Genomic DNA, 21735 nt, shown 5'->3' with positions numbered 1-21735 from the left:
GTTTCTTACTTTTCTCTGTAATCTATAAAGGAAAATGACAAGTGAGAAAAAAAAATGTGTACTACACTTTGAAATATTTTAACTAAAGCCTTTATTCTATACAACTGTGAAATACAGATTTTTACTCTTTTGGCATTGCAGACTGTCAAATTTTCTGGAAATCATATTACTGGTTTGACTGGAGGCGGGGGCGGGGGGAATGTACAATCATGCTGGGGGTCAGATCTATGACAGGAAGGGAGCGCAACCACCCAAGGCTCAGCACACAGGGCAAAATAACCCAACAAAACCCATTTCTTCAGCTCAAAGGCCCCTCGTGCAAACACAACTGAGGGCTGGTAAATTTTTTTTTTTTTGCCATTAATTCACAACTATTGCTAAAAAATGTACACCAAAAGTGCACTGTTGTATCCAACAGATAGATAGAAAGGACTTTTAAAAAAAAGAAGCTGGTTGCTCTCTGAGGAAGGGATAATGACCATTTCAGCTCATTGGAAATGTGGCCACGTCTTTGTTCACTTCTTCAAAGTGCAGGAGACAATGGCCTGTTCACGTTCCAAAGGAAGCTGGCCAGCAGTGAGGGAACCCTGTCTCTGCAGTTGTGCGGATCAGAATATCTCTTAAGTAATGTATGGACCTGGGCCCATCAGCTGCCCCCAGCTGAACCTGTGAAGATATAGAAAAGAAAAAAACCTTCCCCCACCCCCCTCCCCAGTCCCTGCTATTGTGGGGACAAGCCGCACACAAGCTGGGGAGGCAACTGGACTGGAATAAACTGCCCTCTGAAGGCACTTGTGCTTCTGGCTTCGTACAGGAGGCTTGTCGTATGTAGTTTTATGGGGGTGGACCATTGATCTAGTCTGAATACAAATAACCTTGGGGAAATCCAAAGTATTTTCTGCCAAAAGTTGAAGTATGTATCCCCAATAAGTTATATTCTGTACAAGATCCAAATGATTCTATGAAAGCTTTAGACTGTTAGAAAGAACAGTGAAAAGAAGACCAGGATACAGGTACAACAAAAACCTGCATATAAAACTTTGGAAAAACAAATATGTATACTTCTAGGTTATGAATATCAAATTAACTCACTATGATATCCCTTTACTCTGACACCATAAGTTTTTAAGTAACATTTGAATGAAATTAAAATTTCATCATGGTCTTAAGTTTTGATGATGTCACGCTGCTCACTAGAGCAAGACCCTGTGGTCTCAGCTGGCTTTGCCTATAAATAAAACTGGACACAGTGGAGGAAGGGGTGAAACAGCTGCACCTCCCTGGGGCTGCTGCACAGCCTGGGCGTCATGGGGGAGTGCAGCATCGCTAGGCACAGGCTGCGCAACTCTGGCCCAGCAGTCCAAGCGCTGTGATTCCAGCACCTGGAATTTCAACACATCTTCTTACAAGAACACATCTGAGATGCAATATTAAAAACAAGCCCAACATTAATCATTTATTATGAAACGGGCTGGTTCTCAAATTGTGCAACAGCAAATTCCCATTAAAAATAACCATCTTAAATGGTGAAAACAATTTTTTTATGACAAACTTGGAAAAAGCCTTCGTAGCTACTGCATGAATGGAATGTACTCTTTTAGAAAAGCTACAGAGTATGTGGGTTTGAAGTTGAAAGACAGTGACAGATGTGTCCTGACCAATGTGTCACTAACAAGTGCTAACAAAGATAAGGTCCTTTGAAACAAAAGGAGGAAGCAAAGTCTGCACTGGCCTGTTGTCAGTTCTCTGTACATCTCGCAAGACAGTGTCTGCTTGGGGCTCTTCTGCTCTTGCACTCTGCTCCTCTGGGGACAGCTTAATCTACACATGGAGACTGGTTTCTATATTACATCTCAATTAGTCACTTCAATTGAAAGATAATCTCGGTCCATACCAAGTCGGCCGTTAGGAGTCTTGCTCCCGTTGGGGCTCAGTGGGCTTCCTAGGACTACTCTTGGGGCCATAGAGGAAGGTAGTAAATGAATACCCAGGAGCATTAGCCCACCCTTCACGTGGACTTCTGACGGTAGTGGAGGGTGAGGTCACCACCACTCTTCCATATGAAGTGCTTCACTGTTCGAAGGTCCATATTTGGATCCAAAACCTGAATAGCAAAAAATAAAAAATTTCAGTCCCTAATATCTAAAATTTTACTGTTAACTCAGGGACTTTCATCAGATGATCCAGCTTGTTCACTCCTCTCCCATGCCTGGTGGCCTGCTCTGGCTGTCTCAGCTTCCATGCATGCAGGCCTGAAACTGGGCACAGTGAGATGTGCATCTTTTGTGACTATGCCAGAAAAACCAAGCCCTCTTTCAACCATTCCTCTGAAGCCATGCCTTGAGCACAAAAATAGCATTGCCACTGCTGCACCTACCTCCACGCCAAATCTTAAACTAACATGGCAAATGCTGCTCTGCAAATCAGAAAGACTACGTGTCATTTTCTTGTCAGGGGAAAAAAAAAAAAAAAAAAAGCTACCAGCACATCCACATTTGTCTATGTGTGTATTTAATTATGCGTCCTTTTCCTGAAAACCTTCCTAGGGGTAAATAGGAGCATTAGGGTGGACTGAAGAGCCACTCCAAAGGGCTTCACAAATAGGTGGCCGAAAGACCAAGGACTCCTTAGAGCCTCTCTAAAAGCAGAAGCACCCTCAAAGGCAATAGATTTGGGAACTATAATCACACCATATTATGTCACTTTTTCTGAGCACCAGCACTGCAAAAAATGGGGATGTGGTCCTCAAGTCTACTTACCTGGTCCTGGCATAAAAGTTCAATTTTCTCCTCTGCCAATACAGCAATATCCTCTTCTTTTTCCTGTTCTCCTGATTTTTCATTATTAGAAGAGCTAGTTGTTTGAGATTCATTATCCAAGTTGATAATTTTCTCATAAACATGTTCCATAACTTTCCGGACTTGAAGCATGTCACTAGCAGAGAGTCTATCCCTGTAAAAAGCAACAGCATATTGTGACATCAGGGAAATCACTAGATATCTCTACCATACTATTTTTCTTTGGTGTTAACATTTTATAGAGATAAAACATACCACAGAAACAAACCAATAAATGTCAAGGCCTTCCAGGGGTGGGGAACCTGCAGCCTTAAGGCCACACGTGGCCTTCTAGATCCGTAAGTGCAGCCTTTTGACTGAATCCAAATTTTACATAACAAATCCTTTTATTAAAAGGGGTCCAGTAGAAAAAGATGAAGCTTTTCTTGACTCCTTTGGTGCTTAAAAAAGAACAATCTTGAAATCAGAAGGCCACAGCTTCCCTACCCCTGACAAGATTTTCTACAGTGTACTCCTAAGACACAGATTATATGCAAATAAATGAGATTAATTCATGTTCTTAAAACTTACATATACACATAGAATAGCCGCCTTGGGTTTTACTCCCTTGAATACTTTCCCAGAGCAAGGGCAAACTAAATAATCCTGGACAGGAAGGCAGCCCCCAGTGCTTACAAGGGACGGATGCTCTTGGTGCTCAACTTTCCCTGGGCTCTCCTCTCCACGGTCATGCTTTCAACTAGCACCTGTGGGCAGATGATGCCCCGTTCTAGACCTTGAGTCTCAACCTTCTGCTCTAGACCACAAACCCAACAGCTGGCTGGGTATCTACAGCTGAACGTCCTATGGGCACCTCAAACTCTACATATCCCAAACTAGACTCATTAACTCCCTCACCCTTCAAACCTACTTCTGTATCTCTGACAAAAGTCAATAATTGTTAAACCAAGAAGCTTAAAACTCTGAAAGCCATCATGAACTTCAGTCATTAAATTTAGTTGAAGTGATGTGTAGGACTCACTTTAAAATAATTCAGTGTGTATTTGTGTGGAGGGAGGTGGGTGAAAGAGTAGGTAGAAGTATAGATGAAGCAAAATGTTTAGCAAGGTGTTGATAATTATAGAAGCTGTCTGATGGGCCAATGGGAGCTCATTATCCTACTTTCTGTATAAACTTAGAAATCTCTGCAATAAAAAGATTTTAAAATTTCTTGTTGATTTTACTTGCTAGGATATACATACTGTTCACAGTTCAGCATGCCATCCCTACACTACTAAAATTCTTCTCTTGGGTCTCCCTGCCTTGAACCTCTGCCCGAGTCACATCCCACATTTGCTTAAAATCTCAAGTGTTTAGTCACTGCATGCTCTATGGGCTTGGCATCCAAATCCAGCATCAATGAAACCTCTGCCTTTCTAATTGCCTCCTAGTATCTCCCTGCTGCCCCTCCATCCTATGCTGCAGTTACATGGGTCCTCATGCTATTTCCCAGTATCCTGTGCATGCTCTGACTTCCACATCCCCAGTCAGACTGTGTCCTGGACCTAGAATACCTATCTTTTGAAGTTGTCCCCATTCTTACATGTCCAGCTCAAACTTCATGTCCTTCAAGAAGCCTTCTGGAAGGCTCCAGCCAAAAACTCATTTCTTTCTCCCACTCTCATTATTCTCTAAGTGTCCATAAAAGCAGTTTTTATATACAGTTTGTGTCCTAAACTGTTATGACAAGAGAAAAAACCATGTCTTATTTATTTTTGAACACCTGCAGTCTACCACAGTTGATACTTAGTAAAGGGTTTAATGTATAAACTTTTAATATTATAAAACTCAGCCTTAGATCTAGCACTTGCCCCCTTTACTATAAAAGCAATCATAAGGAAAAAGAACTCTCTCCAGTAATTAATTAGATTAAGGTACCACATGACACTACATTTACTTACTTTTTTAAGGTTTTTGCTCCTGAAGATGCATGAGGTTGGAGGTAGAAAGGAATTTTGTTGAATTTGGGCATATTTTTCTGAAATATCAAAAGTTAAAAAGGTATAATAGTTTCTATTAGCAAACGAACTAAAATGATGTCAACAGGAAAATATGATTTACAAGTAATAATTATTTTACAATTAAAAGTAACTTTCTATGACGTTTATAGTAAGCAATCAAATTATCTAAGTCAACCTCTGAAAAAATTTATCAGAAAAGTGTAACATCTAGTTTTGTAATAAAAGATATGTAAAAACAAATTATATGTAGTATTAGTGGCAATAAAAAATTATAGCATTGGTGCTTCTTCAATAACAGTACAAGGTATTAAAGGGAAACAAACTTCAATTTTTCAAGCCATAAAAACCAAAATATCAGTATTCTGCATTAAAATGTTGGGGCTAACACCTAAAGGCCCAAACAAAAACTTGGGTGTCTTGAGAGAAACCCACAACATTCACCTTTGAGCAAAGCCACACACTCTACGCTGGTGAGGCCCATTATCCAACTGAAAAGGCCAATCAGGTCCTCCCATTCTCTTTCCCTCTGACATCAGAATGAGGTCTGAGGTTTTAAGAAAGAGTGGAAACGTCAGCCAAGAACCTAGATGTTTCCCATGAGGTAAACCACATACTTAGATGAAGGACAAAATTATCTGGTCATCTTTTCTCAGGGTATTAATCCCCTCCGAGCTTCCATGTCATATCCTATCTGGATGTTTCCTCTCAGCAATAGGCCACAGGTCTAAGGTCAGCAATGCACCCCAGGTGAGTTTCACACTCAAAGGAAGTAGTGGTTTATGGGTAGCTCGGACATAGAGAAGACCACAGAATACCCATCAGGTGTTACACTGGCTTTAAGTTCTTGGAGGTATGTATGGGATAGAAAATATATTTTCTAAAGGTTCTAGAGATTAAATTCCTTTTCATACGGCTTTAGGAATATATAAAATAAGCCAACGGTACATAACAAGAGTCTAGAAACAGATTCAGGTATACATTTAGTACATGATACAGACAGCATTTCAAATTAGCAGAAAAAGGATAGATTAGTTAATAAATTGTGCTGGCACACTGGCTATCTCCTTGGGAAAAGTTTGAATCCTACCTCACACCAAGCGGAAGAATGAATTCTAGTAGGTTAAAGATCTAGACATAAAAAATTATCATAAAGGTACTAGAAGAGAATATAGGAGAACATTTTTGTTACTTTAGAGTGGGAAATACCTAAATAAGACATCAAACTCAGAGTCATAAAGGATGAATTTGATTAATTAAACTTTTGATTATATAATTAAAACTTTTCACCTGGCAAAAGACACTATGAACAAAGTAAAAATTTAAATGAGAGACACAGATAATAGTCAAAGGGTTAATATTGAATATAAAGAACTCTCATATATCAATAAGAAATACAAATGACCCAATAGAAAAATGGGTAAAGAATATGAACAGGTAATTCACAGAAGAAATACAAAGGCCAATATGAAAAGATGCTTAACCTCACTATGAATTTTTAAAAAATCCATATTAAAACAATGAGATAACATTTGGCTATCTTTTAGCAAAGATTAAAAGTATCCAGCGTTGGTGCAGGTGTGGGGGAATGGGCACTCAGACACTGATGGTGAGAGTGTAAACTGGTGTAGCCTTCGTGGAGGGCAATTTGGCAATATCTATCAAAATTTAAAATGTGCATACCCTTTGATCCAGCAATTCCACTTCTAGGAATTTATCCTAAAAAGTACACAAAAATATGTACATGGATGTTCACTGAAGCACTGTTTGTAATAGAAAACATTGGAAACAACCTAAATGTCCATTAATAGAGGACTGATTAAATAAATTATGGTACCATTTATAATATGGAATATTATGCAGACATTAAAAAGGAATGGTCCATATGTACAGACATGAAAAGATGGCTAAGATACATTTTTAAGTGAAAAAAAAGTTGCAGAACAGTATGTGTAAGAGATTTTGTGCAAAATAAAATGAACTATACATATATGTAAATAAATATATGCTTGTGTATGCAAAGAAAAAAGTACTGAAGGCTATGCATTAACTTATTAATAGTTATTATCTCTGGGAGGAAGGACAGAGAATGAATGGGCAAGAATGAATGGGGAAGAAATGAGAGTTTTACTTCATTCATTTATTATTTATTGAAAAATCGTTTATTTTTATAATTAAAACCCAACCAAGATAACTATATAAATAATTATCAATACTACTTCTGCAACTTTGGAACTGCAAGGAGGCAGATGGAGATTTCACTTGGGAATCTAGTGTTTTTTAAGATTTAAGATTATATTGTCTAAATCAGTTAATTTATTAAGTTGGAAAAAAATAAAAGGACAAAGTGAGAGTGGAGGACACTTACATCCACAGTGATGTCAATTACCCATTGTGGCACCGTCTCATTAAGAAGCATTGACTCAGTCTCACCCCCGGAATCTCGGCACAGCAGCCTAAACATAATCCAGCAGGTAGTAAGTGGCACAACAAATGCAGATGACAAAATCACTGTTAACAAACTTTAGAGGCCCATAGATTACAAGGCCATGCACATATACTATAGCTGCTTCTCTGAGTCCTTCAGTGACAATAGGAAACCTGGGTGCAAGCAAAGCACTCAATAAAGGTCATCTGCCAGTGCTACAGTGCATGGCAAAGGCCTTCACATGCAATGGGGGCCAGGATATTTCTGATAACCACTCTCAGGAAACTACCATAAAGAGAGAGAATTCTGCACTCAAGGGTAAGACAAGCATTTTTCTTACTTCTGGCACCTATAGAAGACTAGAAGGCTCTCCCTCTGGCTCCATCAGGGCTTCAGTGGCAACTTGGGAGGTGAACCAGTCCAGCCCTTCCCTGCAGGGTCCCATACATGACTGCTTGGCACCTCAGGTCAGGCCAACATCAGCCACAACAATTCCCAGGAGCTGCCCTGCTCATCTTGGCTGGCCCAGCTTGAAGGACGGTATTAACCTACTCTAAAGCTCATCTGTGGGCAGAGACTTCTGGTCTTCTTCCATTTGTTCCCTGACCCGTGCAGTCACATAAGCAGAGTAAGACAAAGTGAGAGTTTCTTGCAGAGACCACTAGAGGAGCTGCCTTGAGGCAAAGTATCTAACTCATTTTAACACTAGAGGTTGTCTTCTCAATTATTAGATAGAACTATTAATAGAATGTGGTCTAACAGCAACAAGCATTTCACTATCTCATGGATGTGGGAAAGTTTCCAATCTCTGGCATCCCTAAAAGTTAACAATAAACAAATAAACTTCTAACATCTGTTTTGAGTCAATACTTCTTAGCAAATGGGAAGCTTTCTCAGGCAGGGCCTCTGGCCCTTCTTACCCATACCTGAACAGTGTGCGACCTCCAGCTTCACCGAAGATCACGGGTGTGTGGGGGGGCACCTGAAAATATCCATTTCCCTTCTGTACTCGGTTCTCGTGCTCCCCATTTACTAGGAAAAGATGCAGGTGGTGTTAGTATCCAGAGTTAGTGCTAAAAACACAGATTCTAAACATTTTACTTCCACAAGCTTCCAAAATTGCAGGATTTTTAAAGTCAAAAGTCCTATAAGTTAGCCATTTAGAAATAAAGGTCAAAAAACAAGCAAAAGTTAAATTCCTGAAAATAAGAAACATGACAACTTGTAGTGTATTTCATGAGAAATGACTACATTTTGGAGGATTTTAATAAAAGAAGAGATTAATGTTTGAGATTCAAAACAAAAACATAAACAACTACTTCAGCCACAAGGAAGTCTAGGACAGCCTGTTTATAAATGATTATCTGGGTTTCTGTTGTAGAATGCCAAGCTCTGAAAAATTTCTTGAGAAAAAAAGAACATGTTTAAGGGCAGCCACAGTTAATGACAGAGGTATGAGGGAAAAATAAAATCCTCAAAGAGGCCACAATTTTATTGTTCTCTGCAGATTTCATTTCCACTCTGCATTCTTTGTAATCTTTTGATCCAGCGCAGTTGACTCCGACTCAAGTGCCAACTCATTCATGACCATTTCCCTATTGAAACTGGAAGCAATTCTCACCCTCTGAAGTCCTACAGCACTTGTGGAACCTCTCTCCTAGCACCCAATACTTCTCTCTCTCTCTCAGAATACTTTCTGTTAAGTAGCTCTCTGCCCTAACAGAACATAAGCCCCTGAAGGACAAGGGCCATGCCCATGTGTCCTTAGTACCCCCACCTGAGGCTTGCTAAGGGGTCTGAATACTCGAGCTGCTAACCAAACACCATCTGAACAATTCTGGAGTGTCCACTGAGCATGGTGCAGATGCCACAGCCTGAGCTCTGGATGAGGATGTAGGCAAGCCCTGCCCTGCCTTCTTTCCCACGGCAGTGTGATATAAGGGATGATGTGGGGTTTCTGGTGATTTCTTCCTTGCAGCGCCCCCACCTTTTCCCAGCCTGGATCCAAGGGGTGCTGAGTTTACCACGGTTTTTGATTACTTAATCTTTTTTTTTTTTTTTTTTTTTGAGACAGAGTCTCACTCTGTTGCCCGGGCTAGAGTGAGTGCCGTGGCGTCAGTCTAGCTCACAGCAACCTCAAACTCCTGGGCTTAAGCGATCCTCCTGCCTCAGCCTCCCGAGTAGCTGGGACTACAGGCATGCGCCACCATGCCCGGCTAATTTTTTCTATATATATTTTTTAGTTGTCCATATAATTTCTTTCTATTTTTAGTAGAGACGGGGTCTCGCTCTTGCTCAGGCTGGTCTCGAACTCCTGACCTCGAGCGATCCACCCGCCTTGGCCTCCCAGAGTGCTAGGATTACAGGCATGAGCCACCGCGCCCGGCCTGATTACTTAATCTTTACTGTTTATTTGGGCCTCTGAGGGCATCCTGTCTAACTCGAAATGACCTGCTCACAGCAACATAGTTGTTAATCAATAGAGCCCACACCAGAACCTAGCTTTCTTGACCCTCTGTGGAAAGATTTCCCATTAGTTTCTCTGGCTCACAGTCCACGGTACAATTCTGACAGGGAGCAAAGTGGGCCAGGTGATGTAAAAGAAAAGCCACCATGGATGGGGCCAGTGCCCTCTCTCTGACAGGGACATCAGAAGACTGGTTTTTAAGGAAGCATGTCATCCTCTCATGAGAGATTTAAATTCTACAAATCATTATGGATGAATCTGTCAGCCAGAACAAAGTCCCTGGCAGGAGGTACTCGCCATTGTTGCTCACTCCTGGTGGTCAGCAGAGAATCTTCAGTAGAGTAAGTCTCAGTAGGTGGGACTCAATGACTCCTCAACCAGCTGTAGGTTACACGAGATGTGAAATTCTAAGTTCTTTTCTTTCCCCTTCCTTTAATCAAACTGAGCCAAATGCATACATTCAAAACATGTTCTCCTCTGCTGCCCAGAGAAAGTTACTGCCACTGACTGTGGCACACACATCTTTTGAATGTCCTCGATGACATTTATTCTTTATACATACTTGTTCATGTATCCTGCCACTTCTAAGTTGGGATTTGGGGTATTTTTTTTTTTTTAAACATTCAGCGTCAAAATCAGGCATATCATCAAGCTAGGAAATACCAACATTTCAAGCCAACATGAAGTATGACCATGCAATGACAAACATGGCTTTCTGGTACAGCTAATTAGCTAGCTTTAGAGGTAAATCCAAAAGGTCACAGATACTCTGAGGAATATTTTTGGAATAAGCCTGCTAACGTGCCTAACTTTAAGGCAAAGGTCATTTGGATATCTATAGGGTTTATTTTGTCTATCTTGAGCAATCTAAGTGAAAGCCACACCACAAGACAGTCGGCTTTCTTGGAATCACAGTCTCAGTTAAGACTTGATGGATGCTCTTACTTTGCAATGTGGAAGGGAGGACAATAAATTGGGCACACCACAAATATTTATTATGTCACATTTTAGCAAACAGTTTAAGTATCTTTTAGTTCTGAGTAATTCTTACCCAATTATCTGAATCTAAAAATACTAACCATGGTTTACTTCATTTTCTTCTTCATCTACTGGATTTATGTGTGTTCTTGGCCAATATTCTAGGAGTGCCTGGAGTAAAAGACCTCCTAAATTCACTGCAAAAAAGTTAATTAAAAAGATAAAGAAATGGAAAAGAGTTAATTAGCTTTAACCTAAAAATAGAAGAAATAAAAATTTTAAGTTTCCACATATTCTGATATTAAAAATCTTAATCCAATGCCAATGATGTTTAAAATCAAAACTTTAGAGATTTTGCCAAATCTGCTAAAATTTTATCTTAGAATGTTTAAAGCAATGATAATACAAACTGATATTCTACTTGGTTGTTCAGATACAGTCATTCTTTAAAACAAACAAAAACAAAAATTACGTTCTTTAAAGGGCTATTTCCATATGAAGCCACTAAAACTGTATTTATACACATCAGGTATTTCTACATATCACGTTCTTAGAAGAATACTTACCAAAGATATAACAAACAAAATCTAAAGGACTTTTACAAACATGATAGCAATAAAATAGCCCAGATCCACTTCTCTTTCAGAGGGAAGAAGAAAATGGAAGGACACTTAAACTCACATTTGGGATCTGACCCATCAGGGCTGTTGAAACCAGCATCTTTTGCAGAAACCCAAGCAGCAAAACAGTCACTCTCATCCAAAGTAATAGTCAACATCTGTCAAAGGAAAAAGCTGTTAGTGGCATGCCTTTGAATACATTCTCCAAATAAGTCTCTAAACCTTTATTTATTTGTACAGGGACCAAAATGTGTTTCATGTGATTCAATGCAACTACTAATACAATTTAGTTTATTGGGATACCAAAGGCATTTAAACTGCATTTTGTAAGTATCAACACAAAATTTTTTTTCTTTCATACTTAAAAACAAAGGACTCTGCAACTAATAATAATTATGAACTATATGGGAAATCTTCAACTATCCCAAATTACACAAATATTGACTGCTAACTTACCCCTGTTTTTAAGTCTACTGAGAACCAATTTGGCACATACACCATTTTAAATCTTTTCTTAATTTCATCTTCAAAATCTACTTTGCCCAGATCTTCAACTTTACATGCCTATACATCAAAAAGAAAGTATAATGATCAATATTAAGTGGTTAATCCATTTGATTCTGATTTTGTTATTCAAAAGTTTACACATTTTCACATTTGTCTAAATGGAAAAGTCTAAAATACAGTTCAAAAAAAAGTGGTCAATTTCTTTTTTAATCTTAAAAGTGTTTGCCTTCAAGTAACTATCTGCTGCTACTAAAATTTTAAATTAAAAAAACCCCAAAATATTACTTTAAATTATAATTTAAGTTTGTTGATATTGACATACTACCACACTTACCTGGAAGCAATGTCAAAAGAAACTCAAAAGTAAAGGGGGAAAAAAAAATCTCCAAAGAACAAATAAGTTATTAAGTGCTTACTTTAAGAGAACTGTAAAGTTATCCTATAACCGAAGACAACAGCTATAGGCAGTATTTTAATTCCCTTGTGTGTGTTTGTTTTTGTTTTTTGTTTTTTTTGAGACAGAGTCTTACTCTGTTGCCCTGGGTAGAGTGCAGTGGTATCATCATAGCTCACTGCAGCCTCAAACACCTGGGCTCAAGTGATCCTCCAACCTCAGCCTCCTGAGTTGCTGGGACTATAGGCATGCACCATTGCACCCAGCTTATTTTTGCATTTTTAGTAGAGATGGGGTCTTGCTTTTGCTCAGACTGGTCTTGAACTCCTGACCTCAAGAGATCCTCCCACCTCGGCCTCCCAGAGTGCTAGTAGGCAGTATTTTAGAAGTTTCTTTTTTTGATTATTATAATCCTTCCTTGTTCCTTCTCTCATTCTCTAAATATGTGTGCTCCCCAAAAGTATATCTTGAATTTTCTCTGGTGCCAAGTGGTATTTCCAATTGCAGCTCACATCAATTCTGAACTGTAGCACAGAACACTCCCTTCCTCTTTATCCTAACAGCAAGTTGGCTCTTTCTTGAGGGTCCCACTTTGTCAGGCATCTTTTCAAAGGGAGACTGTGCTTATTCTCCCATATCCCATTGCTCCCCAATGCCACACGGAGATCATTACTCCACCATCTCCATGTAAAAACTCCTATTTCTTTGAGGCTCGTGTCATTTAGCTGCTAGAAACTTTCCTTCATTGCCATCTAGCTACCTCCATGGTCACTCTCCCTCATTTACTGGAGACTTGAGCCCTGGGGCTCACTGTCTTGCAGTCCACCTCAAGTTCTTGCTTTCATCCTGGACAACATTACTGTCTACATGTACGACTTACTGGCCTCTCAGCTCCTTGATAATATTGCCACTATAAATGCATGGTCTCCAACCTCAACTGGATCACTAATGCTACCTGGGATTTCTTTTGTTTCCAAAGTCAGCTCTCCATAGGAAGTTTGTCAAATCTCTACTCATACTTTTGAAGTTGCCACCTCCCCACCAACATCAGCACATGACTCTGACTCTTTCTTCTCAAAAAGAGAAGCATTGAGAAAATCCCTGTAACATTCTGCTACCGTTCTTCCCAGTACAAGGGAAAAAGTGTCCCTTCTGGCTGTGCTCTGGTTCCCCTCATCTCTTGCTTCTTGGGACCTTGTCCTATCAGGTACCCTCTCATGTCTCCACTGGCTTCCCCCCATAAGCAGTGAAACATGCTCAAATTTTTGCCATTTTAAAAATACCCAAATGCCAAAACAAAATCAAACAAAAACAAAACACTCCCTTGGCCCTCTCTTACCCATAAATCTTCTCCAGCTACACCTCGACAAAGTCAAATTTCTTCAAGATTATCTCCACTTAAATTCTTCATTTCTTTATTTCCTAATCACAACTCAACCCACTCCATCTCGGCTTTTGCCCTTAGGACTTTATTGTTTAAATCCATGTGTATGTTATAATAAACTCTTAAATGAACTCTCAGCAGGCTGATGCGATTAACATCAGCCTTTCTCAAACACTCAATTAGCTCTTGAGCTATTGTGGGTTCTTGGTTTTCTTACCCATTTTTATCATATACCTTTGTGGCTTTCTCTTTTCCCAACATCCCTGAAAGAATGATGACCCAGTTTCTTTTCTTAGTTGAGACATGTCCCTTGGAGACTCTGACATTTCTCATGACCTCAACTGTAATTCATAAGCTGATGACTCCTGAACCTTTTTCTCCAGTTCAGTTCTTTAATCAACGCATTAGACTGTACAGCTGTCTGCCTACCAGACACCTCTACCCAGATATCCCATATAAACTCAAATTTGTCATCTTTCTCAGCATGTCCCTTTCTCTTAATAACCCATTTTTCATTTTATGTTCCCTCTATCACTTCCATTCACCAAACTAACCAATCCAGAAACCTGGGACTGATCCTTGTTTCTTCCTTTCTGTCATACTCCTTTCATTAAAGTATCACTCTTATTCCTAGGCCTAAATATTTTTCTAATCATTCATTTTCTCCTTCTCCCTTGTTCCTACTCTAGTCTAGACAAATATTATCTTTCACCTGTATTAGTGCAACAGCCTCCTAACTATTATGTACCAGACACTATGCTAAATACTTCTCAACATCACCAAGAAACAGGTACCACCAGCATCTTAGGAATGAAGAAACAGGTTTAAAGAAGTTCAGCATGTTCCCTAGACCACTCAGCTAATAGATGGCAGAGCCAAGATTAGAATGCAGCTCTGTCCAACCCATAAGCCTATGTTCCTAAATATTCCTGACTTTCCAACAGTTTAATTTCGTGTCGATTACACTGTTCATTTGATCTGAAAACTTCAAGGTCTAGTATCTGGATATAGGAAGTTGCTAGATGCACAGAAATGCTAATCATGGTGTATGCTAGACACCTAAGTAAAACTATTATACCTCCCATTCAGATAGCAGGACTCTACCCAAGCTTCAGCTAACTAGGTCAAGAGGTGGACAACAGATCCATTCACAGAAAATCAGTAGGTCAACTCTCAAAGAATAGCTGGCCTGGTCAGATTCTCTTGGGTATTCTGGAGACAATCAGGTGCTGGGCAGCATGAAATGAATGAAGTCCAGCCACAGGACAGAGCTAGGGCTACATTAGTGGTATCAAAGTGAAGAATAAAGAATTTCTGCTGATGAGTTCCCTTAGGGCTGCTCTGGATCCCCCTGGTGCCCATGGGACCCCCCTCTGAAATAAATGTGAGTTTCCAGCCCCCTGAAAGTCATCTTTTTATTATAGAGAAAAACTAATCAGACTTTTGGAGCCTGTTGCAATTAAACCTTCTACTCAAATAACTAAAGTGTCTTGTTCTGAAACCATGCTCACCAAGCAACTGTTTCATAATGGACTTCCCACATAGCTACCCTCCAGGGAGGGTAAGTGGTGGTCAGGCCAAGATTTCTATTGAGAGACAATCCCTTTTTCCCAGCAAGAAACTTGCTTATCTTATTGTTTCAATCATGAAGTTAACATAAACTAATCTCTCTTCTTGATAACCAGGATCTTAACCAAAACACTAGCTCTTTTCAATTCTTCCTTTATAATATACACAACATCTGTCTCTTCCTTTAGATCCCGAAATCACTATGCTTAAGACAACTGTCTTCCAACTTCTGGTTTCCCATTATATATACTATTACTACTCTACACGTGATTTTCCTGCTCAAAATTATCTAAGATTCTTCTGGGAGTACCAAAGAAAGGCCAACTCTGGGGCCTACAATTTGAGACTCTTTGAGAAATGACCTATATATGTCATCTTTTCATCCTTTCACCCCTACCACTCCCTTATATTTACTCTGGTCTTCAAATAAACAAAACTGCTCACCTTGCCCTAAATAAGAATATACCATCCCTCATCTGTGCCTTTGCCATTCACTTCCTCTTCCTGAAATGCCCTTCCCCATTACCATTTGCTGGAAACTTCTAAGTCCTTGTTCAAATAATTTCTCCACCATGAAGCTTCCTGACTTCTCCAGTTGTAAGTAACTGCCCCTGTCCATGAGCTATCCTGTGATCTGTTTCTTCTTTATAAGGTTTTCACATTTCACAAGAGGCACTCTTGTCCCTCCTACCAGAAGGGATCATGGTGCAGATTTTTTCCATCATTTATGACCCTTAAACACAGGTAGTTCCTTGCACACAATATTCATTCAATCCAGGAAATATTTTCTGGAAAAATGAACAAATACATTATCAACACTAAGGGGGATGGACACTGGTGAGAATCATAAAGGCAGACTAACTTTTCAATCTACCTACAAATTCTTCAATGCTATTTAGAATGTGGTTAAATAGCAGAAGGCAACTGTCCCAGAAGGAGTCATCATAATAAGACCCAGAGTTTTAGCTTATGCTCAAAGTGAGAGTTATAATAAATCTCAAGAAACAGCCAAACTTATTTTGTGCACTCTAGTGGGTCTCAACCTTGGGTGATTTTGCGCCATTCTTTTCCTTCCTCCCTCTAAACATTTGGCAATGTCTGGAGATGTTTTTGATTCTCACAACTGAGGGGAGGGGGGTACTACCAGCATCTAGTGGGTCGAAGATAGGAATGCTGCTAAACATCCTACAATGCACAGAACAGCTCCCCTACCGCCCCCCACCCCCAAATGTCAATAGAGTCCAGGATGAGAAACACTGATGTATTCATTTTAAGGCAAGACACTACATAATACTGTTTGCAATGTACTAACCAGAGAAAATGGTTCCATTCAAACAGTTTAGGTGCTTAAAGATAAACTATGGCCTTATCTAATATTTGCATAAGAAAGTATCCACTCCCAAAAAAGGTATTACTGTGATTAAATCTTAATTTATATATCATCTTGATTATCATATATGTAAAATATATATATGAAAAATAAAGGGGGTGCATGATCCAACAACCTATAATTTAATCCAAAACAGATACTCACCTTCAATATATCCCAATATGCCACATTATTATTGGTATCTTTGGTTAATATATGTCTCTTATCATTAAGAATGTGGCACTGAATAATACTAGCACCCCCTAACGGAAAAAAAAAAAAAAAAAACACAATTAGCAAAACAATCCTTCTACGTTAAAGTTCACAGTGTGCCAATAACTGTTAACTCAAATGTAACAGGAACATAAACCATACCAGCCACCAGAAAGGAGAAGGTGAACCAGAAGACTACATAATTATATCTAAGGCAATTTAAGGCAATTCAACTATTTATGTTCATTTATAAGCATTCAAACAAAACCTGTTTTTAGTAACAGATTATAGATTAAAGGGCTCTTCACTTCAAGGAGCTCCTAGTGGAAAACTCTTGAGAAGCAACAGTTTTACCCACAGGGAAAAATTCAAATGATAACAGGAAATCTCTCAATTAGTTGCATCTTGCATTAACTTTTGCTTCCCATCATCCATCTCCTTTATGCCTCCTGAACGGATATTCTGTTCTAAAGGTCACAGTATGGACATCTCTGGACTACAGATGAATGTGCCACAAAGAATTCTAATTCCAAGCTCTGACAAACACACCTTGGATTTTTTTGTTTTAGTTTTAGTTTTTGTTTTTGTTTTCTTTTGCCACAACCAGCTGAAAATTTGAGGACTGTATATGTCCTCTTCTGCCTTGTGTCAAAAGACATTAAATCCTATACATTTTACAGTGGTTGTTGGTTTTACCATGGCTATTCTGGATGTTGGGCAAAAAAATTAACTCAAGAAAGCTCACTTTTTAAAGTCTAAATAGCACTAAATAGCACTTTTAAAAATAACTTTTTCTTAAACATAACCCAATATATGATTAGTCTTTTGTTCACATCAGATTTACATTTAAAAAAAGGTTATTGCCTTTATTTTTGTCAATCTTTTAGTAACTATAATTAATTTTGATAAAAGGTACAATACCTTCCAATTTTCTTACCTTTAATAACCTGGTCAGGCTGTGTACAAAGGGGTGTTATAGGATTTGTACAGTCATTGTCATAATCTCCAGAGGCTCTGAAATTATGAATTCCCTTCAATGTCTAAAGGAACAGAATTTGTTACTGAATCATTTTATGTTTTATAAGTTTTGCCAGTCTGTTTCAAGTGGCAAGAAAAATAAAGTCAAAGAAAGAAAATCTCAAGAACTGCTAAATCAAGCAAAAAATATTTAGTCATAGTACAATTATCTATCATCATTTTAAAAAAACCAAATATTAAGAAGGAAATGTCCCTTGGGAGAGAAAACTAGGTACAAAAGCAGGAATACTCTTCCATGTAAAATTATGTTGATTACCAAGTTGGCACAATGAAATTTACATAAGATATATAACATTCTTTTATAAGTACACAGAAAGAACACTTGACTTGCATATAAACAGAAATAAATGCAAACACTTTCTCTTTTGTTATCTACAAATAGTCTTATAGCAAGAAAGCTTAAATCTTTAATTAAGATTTAAGAATTATTAGGTCATTAAGTATGAAAAGTCTGATTTTGAATCAAAAGTTCTGTTTATTGTATCTCAAACAAGAAGCAGTACAATTAATCAATGTATGCGCCTAAACTATTGACACGGTTTTGCCAACTTAACAGTAGCTTGCTTATGCTAGCAGCGAAGAAGCCTGGAGCACGAGTGGTAATGAAATCATGAAAGGTATTTTCCACAGCTTGTTGAGAATTGAGTATTTTTCCTTGCAAGAAGTGGTCCAAAGCCTGGAAGAAGTGGTAGTCAGTTGGTGCAAGGTCTGGTGAATATGGTGGATGACACAGAATTTCCAAGTCCAGCTTCTGTAGTTTGAGCAGTGTTGTTTTTTGTGACATGTGGTCTTGCAAAAGGATTGGCCTGTCTCTATCGACCAATCTTAGCTGCTTAATCACAAGTATCCTCATCATTTCGTCCAACTGGTCGCAATAGACATCTGCTATAATTGCTTGATCAGGTTTCATGAAGCTGCAGTGGATAATACCAGTGCTGGATCACCAAACAGACACCATTAGCTTTTTTTGATGAACAGTTGATTTTGGACTGTGTTTCAGCACTTCATCTTTATCCAACCACTGTGCTGAACATCTGCAATTGTCAGAAAGAATCCATTCTTCATCACATGTAAAATATGGTACAGAAATGGTTCGCCTTTATGTCATGACAGCAAAGAAAGGCAAGCTTCAAGACAATTTCTCGGCCAGGCATGGTGGCTCAAGCCTGTAATCCTAGCACTCTGGGAGGCCGAGGTGGGCGGATCGTTTGAGCTCAGGAGTTCGAGACCAGCCTGAGCAAGAGCGAGACCCCATCTCTACTAAAAATAGAAAGAAATTATATGGACAGCTAAAATATACATAGAAAAAATTAGCCGGGCATGGTGGTGCATGCCTGTAGTCCCAGCTACTCGGGAGGCTGAGACAGGAGGATCGCTTGAGCCTAGGAGTTTGAGGTTGCTGTGAGCTAGGCTGACGCCACGGCACTCACTCTAGCCTGGGCAACAGAGTGAGACTCTGTCTCAAAAAAAAAAAAAAAAAAAAAAAAAGACAATTTCTCTTTTGATGCTCCTTTAATTCACGTAGTACCCATCTATCCAGCTTCTTTACCTTGCTGATTTGTTTCAAATGGTCTAATATTGTTGGGATAGTAATGTCAAACCTTGCTAATTCACACGTAGATTGACATGGATTCACTTCCTCTACAGCTTTCAGCTCATCACTATCACCTCGGTCTCAGGTCCACCCACTTGGCTCATTTTCAAGGTTAAAATCACCAGAATGGAACTTCAACCACTGACATACGTGCGTTCATTAGCAACATCCTTCCCAAATGCTTTGTTGATATTTCCATCTGTCTGCGCTGCATTGGTTCTGCGACGGAACCCATATTAAAAAATAACACGACTTTTTGACTTATCTATCATTTCACAAAAATTGCTCTAAAAAAAAATCTGAAAGATAATCACAAGGCAAAATGTGCATTTGAAAGAATGAGGATGTACTTTCACAATTAAACAAACAAACAAATAAATAAAACAAGTATCAAAATGAAATGTCAGAGATATCAACTGTCAAACTCAGTACTTAAGGAAATCGGACATTCCATACTTAATATCCTAACAGTGCTTTGGATGACTTCTATTTATCCTCTATTTCTATCTCTGTTCTTCATGTTACAAAGAAAAAGGAAATGAATTAGAAAACATAATTTTCTGCTTTCTGTCATGTTTAGAAACATTACAATCCTGATTAGTTTCCCAGCCTTGTTGGTACTTGGGCTGCCTATTTTCAGATGCAGCTTCATGAGGTCAGAAGCTATACTTGCTGGTTTTACCTGGCAACGGTGCCTATTCTAGGCACATCAACTGTGTATCTTGGCTCCTAACAAAGAAGTCAGAAGCTTCATTCTGACTACTGTCTTAATTTTAGCATGATCTTTAGCATCACACCTGCCTTCATAGGTTTTTGCCACTGCCCCAAATCATGCCAGAGTCAGTGTCACATTGAGCATTTGCTATTGGAGTCTGGCAGGTCTGGGATAACAAACTACATGTTTATAAGCTTTTGCCAGGTATTCAGTGGCTCACTTACCCATTTATTTACTGTAGACTTAGTTGTTGCAATCCAGATTGCAGGGGAGGGATCAGCAGATCTATCAAGCTCCATCTGGAAACAAAGCACAAAATTTTGGTTTATGGAATGTCAACTCTTCTGAACTGCCAGGACTAGCTATAAATTATTAAATATCAACTCCTTCATCCAACAATTATGTGTTGACTATACCTGGGCATGTGTGAAAAATTAGGGATATACAGAAAAATGAGGGAGTCTCTTTGCTAATGGAATTCAGTGCCCTAAAAATATATAATAGGAGTGATTTCTCACCTAAAACAGTTTTAAGTGTGGTTAATTTGAGGGACCTAAATGGATACAGTCAAAAGGATGAAGACTTTTCATTAATATTTTGTTTTTGCTACACTAATTTTTGTCTTCTTTGTGAATAACAAGGAAATACATTTATTTTTTCTTTGAAAATGCTTCTGGTAAAAAACATTCTAACAATACAGCAAAAGTAAAAAGTATCCCCCTACCTAAGGACAGGATATCTGGGAACAGTTTACTATATGTTCTTCTATATTTTTAAAATATTGCATATATAAAAATATATATTTATATGCATGTATATATCACACAAATGGAATCATTCTACATTCATCCAGTATCCTTCCTGTACCAGGAAACTGCAGTTTAGAGTGATGGGGCCAGAGCTGGACTCTTAGCCAGCAGCAAACCTCCTCAGTTCAAAATGATGTTCCTTATAACACATGGTTATATTTGCACCAAGTTCTTTTAGTCTTTTTTTCATGGTCAAGAGATCCTGGCAGCTGCAGGATTCACAATGCAGAGTGTTTCTCCTCCATGCTTGTCTCTCCCCGTCAGCCTGCTGCCTGCATACATGCTGTGTATATATGATTACTAATGCAGCCTCAACTCCTTTCTTCTCTAAAGGATTACTGGTTTGGTCCATTAGGGTATGCTATCTATTTTATTTACTTTATTTTTATTTATTTATTTATTTATTTATTGAGACAGAGTCTCACTCTGTTGCCCAGGCTAGAGTGCCATGGCGTCAGCTTAGCTCACTGCAACCTCAAACTCCTGGGCTCAGGCAATCCTCCTGCCTCAGCCTCCCAAGTAGCTGGCACTACAGGTGTGTGCCATGACGCCTGGCTAATTTTTCTATTTTTAGTAGAAATGGGGTCTCACTCTTGCTCAGGCTGGTCTCAAACTCTTGACCTCAAGCAATTCTCCCGCCTTGGCTTCCCAGAGTGCTGGGATTACAGGCGTGAGCCACAGTGCCCAGCCTACGCTATCTATTTTAAAGAACCGTATTTGAACAGTTTTTTCTGAGCTCTTAGGCCACAGGGATCTTTTTAATTGTCTCATTAGAGTTCTGTTCCCTTTTTAGCCCTTCCTCCATTGTATGCAGTGGTCTGGGGTTTCATATCACTTAGTTTTGTAGATAACGAG

General features: G+C 39.0%; 1 protein-coding gene across 9 annotated transcripts in view; it reads right to left on the bottom strand.

The window, feature by feature from the left end:
* Positions 1-40: 40 nt before the first annotated feature.
* The window catches only part of WDR48 (WD repeat domain 48), a 46498-nt gene continuing 24803 nt past the window's right edge, over positions 41-21735 (bottom strand). For 7 of the 9 annotated variants that reach the window (XM_069475546.1, XM_069475548.1, XM_069475552.1 and 4 more), the window contains 11 exons: positions 20296-20370; positions 17662-17764; positions 16677-16774; positions 11745-11852; positions 11350-11446; positions 10770-10865; positions 8150-8255; positions 7164-7251; positions 4739-4815; positions 2760-2952; positions 41-2104 (listed from right to left, as the gene is read on the bottom strand). In XM_069475546.1, the coding sequence (XP_069331647.1) occupies positions 2009-2104; positions 2760-2952; positions 4739-4815; positions 7164-7251; positions 8150-8255; positions 10770-10865; positions 11350-11446; positions 11745-11852; positions 16677-16774; positions 17662-17764; positions 20296-20370 (1137 nt within the window). In that variant the 3' untranslated portion in view covers positions 41-2008. The remainder of the gene's footprint in view (positions 2105-2759; positions 2953-4738; positions 4816-7163; positions 7252-8149; positions 8256-10769; positions 10866-11349; positions 11447-11744; positions 11853-16676; positions 16775-17661; positions 17765-20295; positions 20371-21735) is intronic. The other 2 variants (XR_011234071.1, XR_011234072.1) reach the window with 1 other exon arrangement.

Source organism: Eulemur rufifrons, chromosome 7 (genome assembly GCF_041146395.1).
Source record: "Eulemur rufifrons isolate Redbay chromosome 7, OSU_ERuf_1, whole genome shotgun sequence".
Classification (NCBI taxonomy): Eukaryota; Metazoa; Chordata; class Mammalia; order Primates; family Lemuridae; genus Eulemur; species Eulemur rufifrons.
This window is presented reverse-complemented; position numbering and strand designations above follow the sequence as displayed.